This window comes from Dreissena polymorpha, chromosome 16, assembly GCF_020536995.1.
Source record: "Dreissena polymorpha isolate Duluth1 chromosome 16, UMN_Dpol_1.0, whole genome shotgun sequence".
NCBI lineage: Eukaryota > Metazoa > Mollusca > Bivalvia > Myida > Dreissenidae > Dreissena > Dreissena polymorpha.
Window position 1 is genome coordinate 18,974,208 of NC_068370.1, and position 18,466 is coordinate 18,992,673.

Genomic DNA, 18,466 nt, shown 5'->3' on the forward strand with positions numbered 1-18,466 from the left:
AAATGAATTTCAATAACTTGAGATATTCGCAAAAATAAAGCTCTTAACAGTGTGCTTACATTCTGTCCAGCCCGTGTGCAAACCCCTGAAAACCCCATTGATTCTTCATCCTATCTATGGGTACAGAAGATGTGGATTAGCGATGACTGTAGATGCTCAGAAGTTTGACATAGAAGTATGACCTTGACTTTAATTGCAGGTGACTGACTCATGCTGTTTGCACATTGTCTAAGGATACAGGAGACATGGAACAGGCAAGAAAATGGAGGCTCACACATTGACCCAAGAGCATGACCTTCAAATTGGGCAGGCATGTTTGACTCATGCCTTTTGCACATCATCTCAATCACAAAAACATTGTAGCCATGTTTCATGAAAATCCTTCGAAGGGCTCAGCAGTTATGGGGCAGACATGAAAGTGTAACCATAAGGTTGACTGATGGACAAATGGCATTCCTATAAACCTCAAGCTGTTTTATGGTGGGGAATCAAAAAAGTTTAAAAATTGTTCTTATTTAACATATTTATTGCATGTTTCTTTATTATTAATTTGTGCATAACATAATATTTGGTTAAGAACATTTTTCTTGAATATATTATCACTGCTGTTAAACATACATTGTATTTACAAAGTGACAATAAATTTAGACACAGGACAAAAACAAACCCTAAATATAATAATAAAACTGTGGTCACCTCCTCGGAAAAATGAATGCAAAGCATAACATTGGTGGTTTGAAACCAAAATGATTTGTTTTTTTTGGGGGGGGGGCCCAAATCATTCACTATGCCAAGATTCATTAATAGAACTTTGACATGTGAATTTAACTGGTTATAATCACAATTCAAATGAGTCAGCAATTAAAGAGAATAAAATATTCTTCAATTTACTTCCACTTTATTGACTCAATGGTAGAATGCTTCACAGAGCAACAGAACTGTAAGTTTCCAAGGCAGAATGAAATGAAACAAACAAACAAAGAATCAAGAATCAAACCGGATACATCTCGTCTTTTTTTAGCAATAAGTTTAAGAGACATATCATCATAGACTTATATATTCGAATCAATTTCATGCAGAACATTAGATGTAAAAAGCCAATTCAAATAACATAATTTGTTGAATATGTTTGTATAAAACTATACAAAATGTTATTTTGCTATGTAACTTTTAAAAAAATGGGAGTTTTTTGTCAATAAATACTTAAATGATCTTTTTAAAACTGAAAGCACATTTATTAGATGACTCTTCTAGCTACGACACTGAAAAAGTCAGTGTGATTCTGTCATGACAAAATGTAATGACAGCTCATTGCAATGGATGTAGTCATAATTTGTTCAACACATTAGACCAGTCAACCAACATTTGTGCACACATAAAATAGATCAGTTTAAAATATCAAAAACCAAATAGCATATACTAAAATGTATTTACAAAAAAAGAACATTTTATTTAATTTAGTTCTAACTCTAATAAATTGGTTCTGACCATTTGTTTAGTTTTTTTATACAGACAGAAAAGAAGTAGTAGATATGGATTGGACCACCTGAGACCTAGTAACTCAATTGAAATGAGTACCCGGTACTCCAACACAGGGCTTATTATCACCAACATTTGAACAATACTTGTGGAGAATCACAATAGGATATTAAAGGGGCCTTTTCACAGATTTTGGCATATTTTGAAGATTGTCATTAAATGCTTTATATTGATAAATGTAAACATTGGATCTTAAAAGCTCCAGTAAAAAATCAAGAATAAAATTAAAAAAAGGAAAAAAAAGTAGCCGGTACCAGGGCTCGAACCAGTGACCCCCGGAGTCCTGGAATTAGTCTGAAGTAAAAACGCATTAGCCCTCTCGGCTATTCCGCCGGTTATGCACAGTTAAAGTATTTTATACCTTATAAAAGCAATCTTCGTAGTTTCGTAAATTTAAACGACAACAACAGAACTCTCCAAATTATTCAATCTTTTCGCTTTGCAACGCTTTATAATTTTTAGGTTTTCAAATCGTCAAAAGATACATATAATGGCTATATTGGACTATGGTTAATGTTCAGTAATAGTGTTTCCTCGCAAATATCATAACTAAAATGAAAATTTGCGAATCTGAAACAACTTTTTTCAATTTTGTCAATTTACCAAACCGTGAAAAGATCCCTTTAAAACCCCAATGCTTCTTGGAAAACTCTGAGAAAAGACTTAGTAATTGCAAAATTAACATCTATATATACCTAGTGATGTCTATGGTGTGGCCAGTATTGACCCAGAGGAATAATCTGAAGTCTTCCAAGAGTATCATTATGAATTGTTATTTACCACAAATAATTCTTTCAAGACTTTTCAGTGTCAGAGAAGCTTTTGTAACTCATTTGCTATATATATTTAATTTAAACAGTGTTTTGACCATAGAACAATACATTTGTAATCTGAACATTATTTATAGATATCATCACAAACCAAGTAAGAAACTTTTGGACCTTTTGGTTTCAGTGCATACCAATTTTGGTCATTTTACTATTAAAGTCTATTGGAACCATGTGTCCACAAAGGAGTGGTCAGTTAAGACTCTCTGCCAAAATGTGACAGGTCGTTTGAAAATGAAACATATCACATATCAAATATGAAAGCTTCAAGCTTCATAATTTTATAGCAGATTTTTAGTCATTTTCAATTATAATCATTTGAATCCTGATGTGGCCAATTTAAAAAATATTTTTTAAGGAAAGTAAATTAATTGTTCAACAATAGCTTGGAAATAATTTAAGGTAGTTGTAGCAAAGTCTTGATTGGTTCATTATACCCGGTAGATGTTATTGATAAAAGCAGTGGCTGTAATCGAAAAAAAGACCTAATAATGTACTACAACAAGAGAGCCTGAAAGGCCCAAAGTCAGCCATGCTTTACAACAGACTGTAACCATTTTCAAAATCATTCAAGATCATCACCATCAAGACAAACATTCTAACCAAGTTTCATGATGGGACAATAAATGTGGCCTGTAGGTTTTTCTATAGCCATACAAGGAAAAATGTTGCCCCTTGGCAGACATGCTTTTCAACAGACCAGAACCATTTTAAAACTCATCTAAGATATCATTAAGAAAAATTATTTCCCAAGTTTCATGAAGATTGGAAATAAATGTGGCCTGTAGAGTGTTAATAAGGTTTAACAATAGCCATATAAGCAAAACTGCCCCGCCTCCTCCGGGCCATGTTTTTCAACCAACCAGAACCATTTTCGAACTCATCCAAGATATTATTTGGACAAATCTTCCGACCTTTTCATGATAATCTGACGATAAATGTGGCCTCTAGTGTTAACAAGGTTTTACTATGGCCGTATAAAGAACAAGAGATGTGTTTGTCAGAAACACAATGCCCCCTACTGCCACGCTTTGAAGCCAGATATTTGACCTTTGACCTTGAAGGATGACCTTGACATTTCACTGCTCAAAATGTGCAGCTCCATGAAAAACACATGCATGCCAAATATCAAATTGCTATCTTCAATATTGCGAAAATTATGAACAAGGTTAAAGTTTAGGGACAGAATGACAGACAGACAGACAGGCCAAAAACAATATACCGCCGAACATTCGATCTGGGGGCATAAAAATGCCCTGTCTCCTGGCGGCCATGTTTTGCAACCAACCAGAACAATTTTCGAACTCGTCCAAGATATCATGGGAATAAATCTTCCGACCAAATTGTATGATAATCCCACAATAACTGTGGCCTCAAGAGTGTTAACAATGCAAATGTTGACGCAGCACAATGCATGGAGCACAAAAGGTGATCACAAAAGCTCACCATAAGCAGATTGTGCTCAGGTGAGCTTAAAAGAAGTGATTTTACAGGAAGTGGTCATATGGTGGTTAAAAGGACAAAACAAACAACATTTCCACAATATTTTGCAGACTTTATTATATATAATTTATTTATAAATTCATATATAGTTCAATGTATAATGCAATCAGTATAACAATATACCAATAGCTTGAAGTATTTGTACAAAAGACAACAACAACATCATCAACAATATGTAACCTATTGAACATGACAATCATCTACAATAAATTAATGAACAATCTATTTGCACAAAACTCAGGAGAAAAGGTAATGTTGTCTCTCTTGTTCATGAACAATCCTAGCGTAACTAAATTAATTAACTTCTAACACAAAACAATGTCACAAAAATTGTTTTATATCTGTACATTGGAGGTACCTTGATAATAAAATAGACAAGAAGGCCCTTTATCGCTCACCTGATTCTACTCTGATTGATTACCTGCCTAACTTGGAAAGTTACTAGGTCAATAATACCTTCCCTTGCACAGATATTTTTCATCTGGCTTATCTACTTTTAACTTTTCTACTTACACTTTTATCCAAACATATTTTAAGCAATTTACTTTTCAAATCAAGTGTCTGTTATACTTTTCTGTAAAGTTTAAAACTGATATACCAGGGGTTGAAAAGCAATTTATTTGTAGAAGTAATAATACGATTCCTGCAGGTAGCTGGCTATTAAATCTAGCTAATAGCAAGCAAGTATTTAAGGATTTATTGCTTAAAGTTTTTCTCTCTCTCTCTAAAAATCTATGTTAAGCTCCACAAATGTAACTTAACAAGGTATTAAAGTGTAATCATTTATATAACATCACATGGGATCTCTTTCAAACTGTATTAAATTCCACCTTATGGTTTGGGAGATTTGTTTTAATTTTTTTACTTTCCAACAACTGTTTTTAACTCGAGTGACATGCTGACTGGAATGATTTATACAACTTGTGTAGAGGACTACCCAAGATGTTCTAGTGAAGTTTCATCAAAATTGGCCATGTGGCTTATGTACAAATGTTATTTGAAGAAATTGTAGACACCAGACAGAGACTGATCCAGGCCAATTACAAAATGTCACCATGGGCAATGCAAGCTCATGGAAGCTGATAATTAATGACATTTTTGATTTTGGAACATTTATGTGGCAAGTAACCATTAAAACAAAACTTAACACATTTTTCAAACACATTATATTATTGTTAGAATATTGGGGTACCTATGTTGCTCATTTCCATCGCAACAAATGGTGTATTTTTTACAAAATAGAAATGAAGTTAAATTTACTAAGCCGTGTTTCTCGTGATAATAATAAATTATGTTTATGAGTTTATTCTGGTTTCTCATGACATTTGAACAAATGTGCAAAAATATTAACTAGATGCCTGGCAGCAAATTGTCTTAAGTGTTGTAAAAAATATGCCAATAATATTGAATTTAAAAATCACTGTGAACTTTCCTTTTGGGATCGGATAAATGTGACTTTGGAACTGATTTTTAAATTACCTGATGAATGATAAAGTTTAAGTATGGAGAAGTTGTAATATTCCCAAAATTGACCTCTGACTCTTTAAGTGTGACTTTGATCTTTAAGCAAGGGTCACAGGTCCCACATGGAACTCTCCATGTGTTGAACTTTTTTGGCAAGTTATTTTAAAATTCATGATAATGAAATTACAGTTACACACACACACACACAAATACAGCCAACCATGGTGACACCTATATTGAGCTTACTGCCAGCAAATTCGACCAAAGTAGGATATAGTGATGCTTTTATTTCAGGCAAAATGCTGAAGCTGAATCTTTTGTTTCATAACAATTGATTTACCAATAGGTAAAAAGGATGAAATTTTCGGACATTCGTTTCACCATGAGACCAAACGTATATATACAGGTTTTGAATTAGCTGACTATTTTTAGTACAAAAATACATGCATAGTTAACAAATGAATTAAAATTTAAATCTGCTTAGTGAAACATTAACAATAAAAATCTGTTGTTGTTTTTCAAGTTAAATGTTTTTAACAGGCCAGTGCATGTAAAAAATGAATCTTCTAATGAATAAGAAAAGCTATGAGATCAATTTTGAACTATTGTTGTTGAGTTATCTTTCCTAAACATTAATTGGAAAATATAAATAATTGAATCCACAACAATCAGCATGTCTATCATGTGTACTTTATTTTCTTCACTTAAAAACTCCATGGATTGCTAAAAATAAATTAACACAATATCAGGGTTTAACAAGATGTGTTTGTGAAACACAATGTCCCCCTATATGACGTTTGACCTTGAAGGATGACCTTGACCCTTCACAACTCAAAATGTGCAGCTCCTTGAGATACACACGCATTTCAAATATAAAATTGCTAGCTTCAATATTGCAGAAGTGACATTACATGAGCAATTTTGACCCATATATTTGACCTTGAAGGGATGACCTTGACCTTTCACCACTCAAAATGTGCAGCTCCATGAGATACACATGCATGCCAAATATCAAGTTGCTATCTTCAATATTGCAAAAGTATTCATAAAATAAGCGATTTGGGCCACATATATTTGACCTCTGACCTTGAAGGATGACCTTGACCTTGCACCACTCAAAATGTGCAGCTCCATGAGATACACATGCATGCCAAATATGAAGTTGCTATCTTCAATATAGCAAAAGTTATTGCAAAATGTTAAAGTTGGCGCAAACCAACCAACCAACCAACAGACCAACCAACAGATAGGGCAAAAACAATATGTCCCCCACTACTATAGTGGGGGACATAAAAATAAATAATTAATTGAAAACCAATATTTTTTTGTCCTAGATTACTTAAATACAAGACAAAAATGAACCCTTTGTATACTAAAATATGAGACAAACCAAATTTAATATAACACAAAAACACTTGACACTGTGTTCATGCACATCCTACAAAATTAATCTAACTATTTACCACAAACATAATTATATACACTAAAATACTGAGAAAAAAAAATCAAATAAATAAATAAATGCATGTTTATATGTTGAAAAGACAAAAATATGTATAGGTAGAACATATTATGTAAACAAGGGCTGTTTGTAAAACATGCATGCCCCCCATATGGGCTGTCAGTTGTAGTGGCAGCCATTGTGTGAATACGTTTTTTGTCACTGTGACCTTGACCTTTGACCTAGTGACCTGAAAATCAATAGGGGTCATCTGCAAGTCATGATAAATGTACCTATGAAGTTTCATGATCATAGGCCTAAGTATTCTTGAGTTATCACCCGGAAACCATTTTACTGTTTCCAGTCACTGTGACCTTACCCTTTGACCTAGTGACCTGAAAATCAATAGGGGTCATCTGCCAGTCATGATCAATGTACCTATGAAGTTTCATGATCTTAGGCAGGTTTTCTTTTGGCCCGATTTTATAGCCGAAATTCGGCTATATTCCCAATCGCAAAAGGTATACTTTTTTCTTAACCAAATTTTCAATTTTCTAAGTATAAAAAGGCACAAAATTCTGTCAAAATGCACGCCAGAGTTATCTTACTTTGCCTGCCCAGTCCCCTCATGATAGTAAGTAAGTGTACCAAGTTTGAATGCAATAGCTTTGATACCTTATGAGAAAAGTGGACCTAAACACAAAACTTAACCAGACGCCGACCCCAAGGTGATGACAATAGCTCATAACTTTATTTTCAAATGACATTGACCTTTGACCTAGTGACCTGAAAATCAATAGGGATCATCTGCGAGTCACGATCAATGTACCTATGAAGTTTCATGATCCTAGGCATAAGCGTTCTTGAGTTATAATCCGGAAACCATTTTACTATTTTCGGGTCACCGTGACCTTGACCTTTGATCTAGTGTCCTGAAAATCAATAGGGGTCATCTGAGAGTCATGATCAATGCACCTATGAAGTTTCATGATCCTAGGCATAAGCGTTCTAGAGTTATCATCCAGAAACCATTTTACTATTTCAGGACACCGTGAACCTTGACCTTTGACCTAGTGACCTGAAAATCAATAGGGGTCATCTGCGAGTCATGATCAATGTACCTATGAAGTTTCATGATCCTAGGCATAAGCGTTCTTGAGTAATCATCCGGAAACCACCTGGTGGACAGACCGACAGACCGGCCGACATGTGCAAAGCAATATACCCCCTCTTCTTCGAAGGGGGGCATAAATATAATTTTACTTTATATGTTTTAACTTATTTAGAACATAACCTACATTTTGTTTGGTCTGGAATACATTACTGGAACATGTGTATTGTAGATTTCCAAGTATGGTAATATTAACTCAGCACTTTTAGAGCAATCAATAGCCTTGAATAGCATGCATTCAGTCCATGTCTTAATGATTAAGCCCTGAATAGCATGCATTCAGTCCATGTCTTAATGATTAAGCCCTGAATAGCATGCATTCGGTGCATGTCTTAATGATTAAGCCCTGAATAGCCTGCATTCAGTCCATGTCTTAATGATTAAGCCCTGAATAGCCTGCATTCAGTCCATGTCTCAATGATTAAGCCCTGAATAGCATGCATTCAGTCCATGTCTTAATGATTAAGCCCTGAATAGCATGCATTCAGTCCATGTCTTAATGATTAAGCCCTGAGTAGCATGCATTCGGTGCATGTCTTAATGATTAAGCCCTGAATAGCCTGCATTCAGTCCATGTCTTAATGATTAAGCCCTGAATAGCCTGCATTCAGTCCATGTCTTAATGATTAAGCCCTGAATAGCACGCATTCAGTCAATGTTGTAATGATTAAGCCCTGAATAGCACGCATTCAGTCCATGTCTTAATGATTAAGCCCTGAATAGCCTGCATTCAGTCCATGTCTTAATGATTAAGCCCTGAATAGCATGCATTCAGTCCATGTTGTAATGATTAAGCCCTGAATAGCACGCATTCAGTCCATGTCTTAATGATTAAGCCCTGAATAGCCTGCATTCAGTCCATGTCTTAATGATTAAGCCCTGAATAGCCTGCATTCAGTCCATGTCTTAATGATTAATCATTTCACTATAAGTGGGCAAACCAGGAATGTTATTGAATCAAAATGTAGGCCATGTTTTAAATACAGTAATCAGCTGTTAGTTGAACTATGAGAGAGAAATGACAACAAACATTTATGCACAATTTTGCCCATCATGAATCAACTTGTTACAATCCCTCACAGATCATATCTCCATTACAATCAGCTCAACTCTGCTCATAGAGTCGCATTAAGATGACATTTTGTAGAACAAATAAAATAATTGCCTTAAATATGCTGCGGTGGGACATGATTTATTCCTGCATCCCCAAGCATACTTGTATACATGCAATTTAACAAGAAATCAATTACATCTGATTAATTTATATAAAACTTTATCAATTTGTGAAGTAATTTTTCCCCCCAGTTACCAGTGGATTAGTTCACAATACCACCAAGTGTTTTTTTGTAGCACAGAACTACCACCCATTTCTAGTAGCGCACCATTAGGTTTATCATCAATTGACAGGGATCAGTTCCTCATGGTCGACATATACTAATAGTGTTACTCTTTCCAGCACACAATGTCATAGGATTCTAATGAAATTGATCATGGGCACAATTCTAAGACATTCATGAACTATGCACACATGAGGCAACATCATGCCACCATTGTTTCTAGTTTGTATCATAACATTAAAAGGAATGTATACAATTCTCTTTAAAAACCTTATTCATTTGCATTTGCACAGAAAATAGCTTTTAATGTTAAAACCTCAATTTAATTATATGTATTTTACTGGTAATTAGCACTACACCATGTCCAGTTACCGCAAACATTCTCAATCTGTCAATTTAAGTCTTAATTCCACATATCAGACAATCAAAATGTACAAACAAACTTTGATTTATTATTTCATCAGACCATATTTTTGTTATAACATCTTAAACTTATATTGAGAACTTTTGCAGCCGCTGGACCTGAGAATTTGCAAGAATAATTTGATATATTTTAATGAACAACATGTGTACTCAGCTTTTTACAACTGAGTGACAAACTTAAATCAATGCATAGGAATTTTTGGTATCTCAATTTAAAGCAAGCATTATCAGACAGTGAGACAACACCAGTTGGCATTTAAAGCATATTTTAAGAACATGACACTTGATTACTGTCTTCGTTTTTTACCAAACAGTTGAGAAACAATCAGAGAATTTGTTTATAACGAAAACCCTTTGTGATAATTATTTTTTCCAGTATTTTTTAAATATTTTTTTCCGCAAGATAAAAAATGTTACAAAAACTTAAATAAGCCATCCTAAACTTACAAATACTCGTGAACAAAGCATGAATTTAAAATATTGTCATACATCAGTGAGGAGGTAATGATGTAAAATAATGTATGCAGTGAAAACATTTACAATATGTAAACATATGTTTTTGATACAATGAGGTATTTACATGTGGTGATAATCCTTAACAAATAATATACAGGGCACAGTACTTCAATGTTACAGTTACCGTAAATACATGGATATAATAAGCCCTCGTGTACAATACGCACCCCCGAGTTTGGTCCAAATTTATCGGTAAAAATAGAAAAATATAGTAAAATACGCACTAAAAAAATCAGTGTCGAAATTGGCATGACGCTGTCATTTACGAAAAAAATTGTCATTATATTTTTTGTGTTCTGGGTAAGCAGTTTTTTGTTACAAGAGGGCCCAGAGTCACTCATCCCAGATACAGAGGAACTCACCTGTTCTGTGAAGCCCAAGATATCATTAGAACAAATGTTCTGACCAAGTTTCATGAAAATTTAACTATAAATATGACTTTTAGAGTGTTAACAAGGTTTAACTATAGGCATATAAGGATAAAAGCATCCCCCCCCCAAGGTGGTCACGTTTTTTAACAGACCGGAAACATTTTAGATCTCATCCAAGATATCATTAAAACAAATGTTCTGACTAAGTTTCTTGAAGATTGAACAATAAATGTGTCTTCTAGAGTGCTAAAAAGGTTTAACGATAGCCATATAAGGAAAACTGCCCCTGCCCCTGTCAGACATGTTTTTCAACCAAACAGAACCATTTTGCGAAATTGTCCAAGATTTTATTGGGACAAATCTTCTAACCAAGTTTCATGAAGATCAGAAAATAAATGCGGCCTCTAGAGTATAAACAAGACAAATGTTAACAATGGACAAAAGGTGATCACAAAAGCTCACCATTGAGCACATTGTGCTCAGGTGAGCTAAAAAAAAGAGGCTTAATGCATGCACATAAAGTATTGTCCCAGAATAGCCTGTGCAGTTACAAGCTATTCAGCATGTCCCAGAATAGCCTGTGCAGTTACAAGCTATTCAGCAACAACACTTTCTGCACAAGGTTTTTGTTAAGTAGAGTTTGCCTTTCAAAACATTTGTTAGCTGAAAGTGTCATCCCTGACAATCTGGGATAATACTTGAGGCACATGAATTAAGCTCTGTTTTCCGGATATGGGCTCAAATACACTTCAACCCTGACAAATAACTCATTGTTTGCTAAAAATACAAACAAGAATTGTGAGATTAAATTAAATATGACCGCCAATTTTATAGACATTTTGAACGTTAAAGAGTTTATTGGAAACAAAATTAGCTGCAATAACGCTAAAATTTGATTACAAGACAGCAACTGATGATAAAAGGACCCCAACTGACATTCAACTATTGTGCCCATGTAAAATGCATACAATATTTATTAGAGATTCATTGTACAATCAGTTGAGAGACAATCCTTGTGCAAATCACTTAAATAACAATTCTATAAGGGGATTCCACGCTTATATCAGGGCATTTCCTCCCTTGTGACAGGAGATTCCCCCTTTCACCATAAGAAGCCGTGGGCACACCTCCAGTCACATGTTCAACAAATGAAAACACAAGTCAGACATTCAGATTATTTGCAAAACATTTCTGGCGTTTGATTCAAGAGGCAATCTTGCTCAAGTGTTATCCACATTACCCTTCAAAAAAACTAGTAAGTCAGTCTCTATACAAAGCAGACTTAATGCTTGTGCGTGAGGAATCATAATCAACTATTCTGTGCAGTCCACACGGACCTATAAGGGCCAAACATTCCGCTTTTATGGAATTTCGCTTTATGAACAGCACAGACAAATCTGGGACAAACCTTTTGTTTAAACAACCATAACTATTACTTACAAACATAAGATTTGTTTAAGAAATTGATCTGAAACTTTTATTTTACCTTGTTACACAAAGAAACAATGAATTAGACCAAAGAACATGACAATGAGCTTAACATACAAAGAAAATTAATGGAATGAAGAACTTCAAAATACCCCAAAATTCCATGCCATACTGACAATAGATGCTCTATCAGATGTAAAATTTATAATGAGATAAAATGGAGGAGTCCTGATATATTGTTGAACATGTGACTGACGATGTTAACTATTTACATCAACCAACAGTGCTGCAGTTCATAACAATTTACAATGAACATCATGAAATAAATAGCTGTTCAGCATCATTTTGTCGATTAATAATTTGATTTCCATAATCCACCCATCTGAAATACAAAAGGTGATAACAACATTAAACATATTGGACAAGAAATTAAAATGTTAATTGCCAAGTTCTACATTAATTATGAATTTAGGTACCTGAAGTGAAGTTTGTTTCAAATATAAAAAGTATCTATTTTTGGCAAAAAAATAAATACTAAATCTTAGATTCAATAATATGTACACAAGAATAAATACATGTACCATCATTTAACAGTGACTAAACTTTTAAAATCCTCATTTAAACACAACAAAATAAATAATATTTTGTGCATAATTAAAACAGTTGAATACATAGACTAGCTACATAAATGCAAACAACAGCTATTTATTATTGCTAAAAGAATAAAAAGACCTAAGAAATCAGAGAGACAATACCTTTCATTTAAAAATTCTATAAAATTACACTCAACATTTTATTAATGTTGGGAACAAAATGAAAGCTTAAATTTTAAAGAATGAATACTACAAGTTTTTAAAACAAATGTTGAACATTACTCATATAGTAAGCCATAACTGTATGAACTCACATTGAAGTCTGATTAGTACATGTATAGAGATATTCAGGTCAAAATGTTATTTCAATATTACAGACTTTGTTCAATTTACACCTGTTTTTAATACTTTAATAACAGAGATTATTGTTGACGAAAGAAGCAAAAAAAGAAAAACTGTATAGTAATGAGCTCCTGCTTAATAGTTATCCAAAATAATTTTCTGTCATTTCTACATGTCATTTTTTTCTGTCATTTCTACATGTGATTTTTTTTCTGTCATTTCTACATGTGAACAAATATAAATGAGGTCTGATTTGTAGAAATATTGGTAAACCTTGTCATTGCAAATAAACCAAATTTAAAATAGACGGCACAGACAACTGCGTAGTAAATAAGTATAAAACAAGATTGCTTTGCTATTAAAACAAGGGCTGTCTCCATAGGGAGACATATGCCCCTGAAAAACGCTTTGATAGAAGTTATGAGCATTTTTCGAAACCTAAACGCAGATTTCGAAACCTAAACGCGGACCCCAAGTTCAAGGTCATTGTCACAGGGGTCAAAATTGATGTGAGTATGGAAAGGCCTTGTCCATATACACATGCATACCAAATATTATGAAGGTTACATCTAAGCGACATAGAAGTTATGAGCATTTTCGAAACCTAAATGCAAAGTGTGACGGACGGACAGTGCAATCACTATATGCCCTCCTTTGGGGGCATAAAAAAACATAAGCAGCGTTTAGTCACATTGATGAAACCTAAAATATAAATAAAGCAGTTATAAAATGTTCTAGTTGCATACTGATACAACTTTTCTTCATAAAATCTCTATATTTTTCCTAAAATCTCTTACTATATTTTATAATTGAATATGCTAAAAAAACATAATTATAATATTATAATAAAATGCTTTTGCTTTTATTGTACTCATTAATTACATATTTTCATTACTGCATTAAGTAGCAAGAACAATTTTGGAGGGACAACTTCAATAATCTCTGATTGTGTAAAAATGTCTACAAAGAGGAAGAGCCAAAGGTGCGGGTGCTGTTTTTTATCCCTATCCCCCCCCCCCCCCCCCCCCCCTCAACTATAATCATTGTAGCTGCTGACCCTTTTTGCCTGCACAATGAAGAAACAATTACCTGCCAGTACATTTTAGCGCATATTATTTTATACATTCCAAAAAACCTTGCTGGCATCAGATGTTATTAAGTTATTTTGGGGTTGTGCCCTTAAAGCAGCACCCTGTGCATAATCACCCTTGACCTTTGACTAGGCTTATAATAGAGATAGTAATCAAGAATGAGCTAAGTGTTACGAACATATAAAGCACACAAATAGTACAACATATATGTCACTTGTCCCATGACAGCCAGAGAGGAGTATCAGTCTTCTTTGTTAATATTCTGATATGACCTTATTGACTTTTTCTGGGACAATAATCCCTTGACAGCCAGAAGGGCCTTTTAGCATTCTTGGTATATGTGCTTATTGGGGCCTTCTGGCTTTCAAAAGGTAAAATGTGATCATGTAAGCACACAGAAATTAGTTTTCTTTTTAGCCCATCATGGACGAACAAAAATACATCTTGGACACAATATTTCTTCAATATTTGGAGCACTTCCAACAAATTCCATCAGGCATGCCGAGACAATTTAACAGTTTGATTCCAAATGGACGTGTGAAAGTAAGTATACACATAAAATATAAAATGTTTTGAACTTTTGATATGTCTTCATCTTTCCATTTTATAATAATTCCATTATGACTTCAAATAATTTGGCTTCTTGTTTTTGAAGGAATCTTATTTTTTCATTTACAGCAGTATGTCTATCAACCACCACAACTTACATGTACTTGTTATGCAAAGTTGATAGTATACTATAGTGATCTAAATTTCCTTGTCAAAAAATTTTTAATAATTAACCTTCAGAGTAGTAACTTTTTTCACAATTACCAAATAGTTTATTTTTCCATGTTGTGGAAGGTTACTAAATGTGTTTTTTGTATGTTTAAGTACATGTGCATAGCCTTCAAAATGCATGCATTGATTTAGAAAGAATAGTATAAATGGACAAGAGCAATGGGGATACTTAAAATGTGTGTTCTAGCATTCTAAGATGTCGAGTCATGTTAAAATATATACAGGACATGGCATTTTTGCATACTTAAAATACAACCTTAGTCTTAATAATATATTTCTAAATGAATTTTTTCACAATAAAACATTGACTTTGTGCATCAGTGAATTGCATATGAATCTTATAGAAAATAACATCTCAAAATTCTCTCTGTCACAATAACATACTCATTGTTATGAATTATCCACGCCATATAAAAACTTCACTTTCATGTGACTTTGTCTCTACAGGTAGTGTTAAAAACAACGAACAACTTGAAATAATTCACCTGTACACATGTTATATTGAAATTATTTAAATAAAATAACACAGATTCTGTGCTATAAATGGCACATAAACTTGGATTACATAAAAACACTGATCATCCACCCAATGTTGTATTTCGTAAATAAAAAGAATTCTGTAGCCATATATTTAAACAGATCTCATAAATGTTTGTATCAAAAAAAGCTCCAAGTCTTAGAGGATTATTACAATACTTAAGATTACTGATATTTCACTTGAACACAGATACAGTCCACATGGTGGCTCTTGCTAGCACTGGAAGTTGCCATAGAAACATGCATTCAAGATCTATCATTGTGACATGTATGAATATTCAATGTGATCGCCCTCCTTTTCAAATCTCTTTGCCTCCTCTTGCATGGATTCCTTAATCTTTAAAATGGCTGCGTTTTCGCCACCTTCCTGCAATGTAATGATGAAACAACTTATACCAAACAACTCTTGCATGCTCTGTTGCGTTCAAGGAGGCAGTCATTGACACATTGTGTTGTAAACAATTTTACAAACAGCTTTTATAAACAATTTTAATAATACACTTTCAAAAACTGTTTTTGATTTGCTTGATCTTATTTATATTCTCTGTGTGCTATCAATGTCAAGTAATTTTACAACAAACTGGGTGGGGGAGCTTTTTCAACTGTTTCCATTAACAGTTATGAATTTAAAGAGAGTATGCACAATTTGTATATGTGTTCAATTGTAATATATTGATAAAAATATGTTACAATAACACAAAATAGGCAAGAAAAATTATACATTGAAGAATAATTTCATAAAATGCAACAAAGACAAATAAGCGCACCGAGCCGATTGTGACGAAGATACATCGTACATATTTTCCAACAATAACCCAAGCATTCGTCTTTTTATTAGGATCAGAGTTAGTATTCGTCTGTTGTATGAATAGACATTGTTGCAGGAAATTACAATGATCCGTAAAACAAAACTGTGTCTTTGTGTTGCATGAACGAATCTGCACTAAAACTAAATTTAGATTCACATCGTACATGCATGATATACATGCTAGGGAATTCGACTGTACAGACATTTTCCATTTCAGAATTAAATATCTGGCTTATTTCGCATTTTTTCTACACATGTTCTTCTTAACTTTCATTTTAATTCATATTGAAATAGCTCTATATGTATAATAAGTTTTTTTTACACATTTTATATAAATTCATAAATATTTGACAAAATCGTGCATACTCTCTTTAACATGTCTGATATTTAATATAAATGTGTTTTTGCCTCATTATTATACTTGTAAAATGGTTCAGCCATATTTTAAAAAGAGTTGCAAAAAAATAATTGAACATGCATTGTCAACACACACAAGAATAATTCAAACTGAATAGGTGGGATAATGACAACCAAATATACACAAAGTATTTTCCATGCTGTCAACAAATGAAGTCTGATTGGAACACCATCAAAATATTGAACAAAAGCTAAAACAGGCTAACTGATGGACCAATAACGCACACCATTTGGTAAATGTACAATGTCTGATGGGAATTAGTGTAATGTAACCTAAAATAATGTTGTGAATTATTGAATTATTGCCCTGAGAGAAAATAATCCATATTTCCTACAAATAAAGATTCAAAACTCACAAAATGAGGACTTCACATTTGAAAAACTTAAATCTACATTTTAATGCATGCTTTATGGAGTGAAATGTTGTTGAATGAAATATGAAGTATGACGATGCTGGGATTTTACAGAAGTATACTGTGTACAAAGAAATAAGCCATGCAAAATCAAAAGGCAGAATACATTTATTCGCAGAAATATATCAGTAATAAAAAAATTAATCCAAACATTTTGTTCCCACCATTTTTTTCTTTTTATTATTCCAAAATTTTAAATAGAGAGAATATCATAAATAGTTTATTTGAAAAGAATAATTATTTATTTGAAGATAAAGAAACAAGAACGAAATTAAAGTCTTAATGTCTATTTTGGGTTTAAAATTATTTTCAAATATATTTTTTAAATACTTAAATCATTGGTTGTACCTTGGATATCATTTTCTTAAGAACATCCATCCAACTGTCGCCACATCCACTTCCATGTTTTTGTTGTTTTTTTCTATCCTTTTGTGTCTTCATTCTTCTCCTTTGACAAATAGACTTTGATCCGTCTTTTTAATCTTCTCTTCTTATTTTACGATTGTAACCCAAACTTCTTATTGTCTTCTATCATTGAATTCACTGCTGGACATTGTGTGCAAGACTTCTACTATGCAACAAGTCTCAGAAAAATTAACGCGCATTGTTTGACCTTGTTACAACTAAGGTATTCAGATTGGCTGATGTGTTGTATGAGCATTAGGCGACGCTGTTAGGACAACATCATTAATAAATTTCCAAATCAAAATGTTAGTGGCTATCTAACAGCTGGTTATATTTGATGACGAATTTGCGACACACTTTAATTGCTATAGTTACAAACATGTACGATTTGTCCAAAGTAAGTCAAAACATTCAGTTATATGTATCACTCATTGAAACAAGATATGTGTTTGTCAGAAACACAATGCCCCCTACTGTGCCGCTTTGAAGCCATTTATTTGACCTTTGACCTTGAAGGATGACCTTAACCTTGCACCACTCAAAATGTGCAGCTCCATAAGATACACATGCATGCCAAATATCAAGTTGCTATCTTCAATATAACAAAAGTTATTGCAAAACTTTATCCAAGGTTGGATAACAGAATGACAGACAGACAGGCCAAAAACAATATACCCCCCCCCTCGATCATTCGATATGCGGGCATAAAAACATTGTGCTTCAAATGTGAAACATTTAGAAACAATTTCATGTGCCTGATATGTCAATTATGGAAACAAAATCATTGACATTTTTGGACAAGTCGCCTGTTGACAAAGATTTTGATGTGTACAATTTAAAATCACCATCTAAAGATACAGGTAACTGTTACCATACATAGACATTTTTAAAGTCAAGTCTCTCATTGAAATCTCTAATGACAATGCCTTTAGAATGGGAACTATTCTAAATGGTATAGTTGAATACTATTTGCATCCTATTGTATGTTAGAAAATGATGATAGAAAACCAGTTTAATAATGAAACCTTTAAAACCAACATTACATTGAGTTGTTTGGGTT

The 18,466-nt window shown here is 33.3% G+C and overlaps 1 protein-coding gene across 11 annotated transcripts in view; it reads right to left on the minus strand.

The window, feature by feature from the left end:
• Positions 1-18,466, minus strand: part of LOC127861490 (single-stranded DNA-binding protein 3-like) — a 479,133-nt gene that overhangs the window by 412,240 nt on the left and 48,427 nt on the right. For 4 of the 11 annotated variants that reach the window (XR_008040241.1, XR_008040240.1, XR_008040239.1 and 1 more), the window contains exon 16: positions 6,287-12,402. The exons of 2 other annotated variants lie outside the window; for them this stretch is intronic. Coding sequence is in view for 5 of the 9 variants with exons in the window: in XM_052400017.1 (XP_052255977.1) it covers positions 15,620-15,730 (111 nt within the window). In the remaining 4 variants the exon portion in view is untranslated. Of the gene's footprint in view, positions 1-3,896; positions 12,403-13,978; positions 15,731-18,466 lie in introns of those variants that run through there. 5 more of the 11 variants (XM_052400017.1, XM_052400014.1, XM_052400018.1 and 2 more) reach the window with 2 other exon arrangements.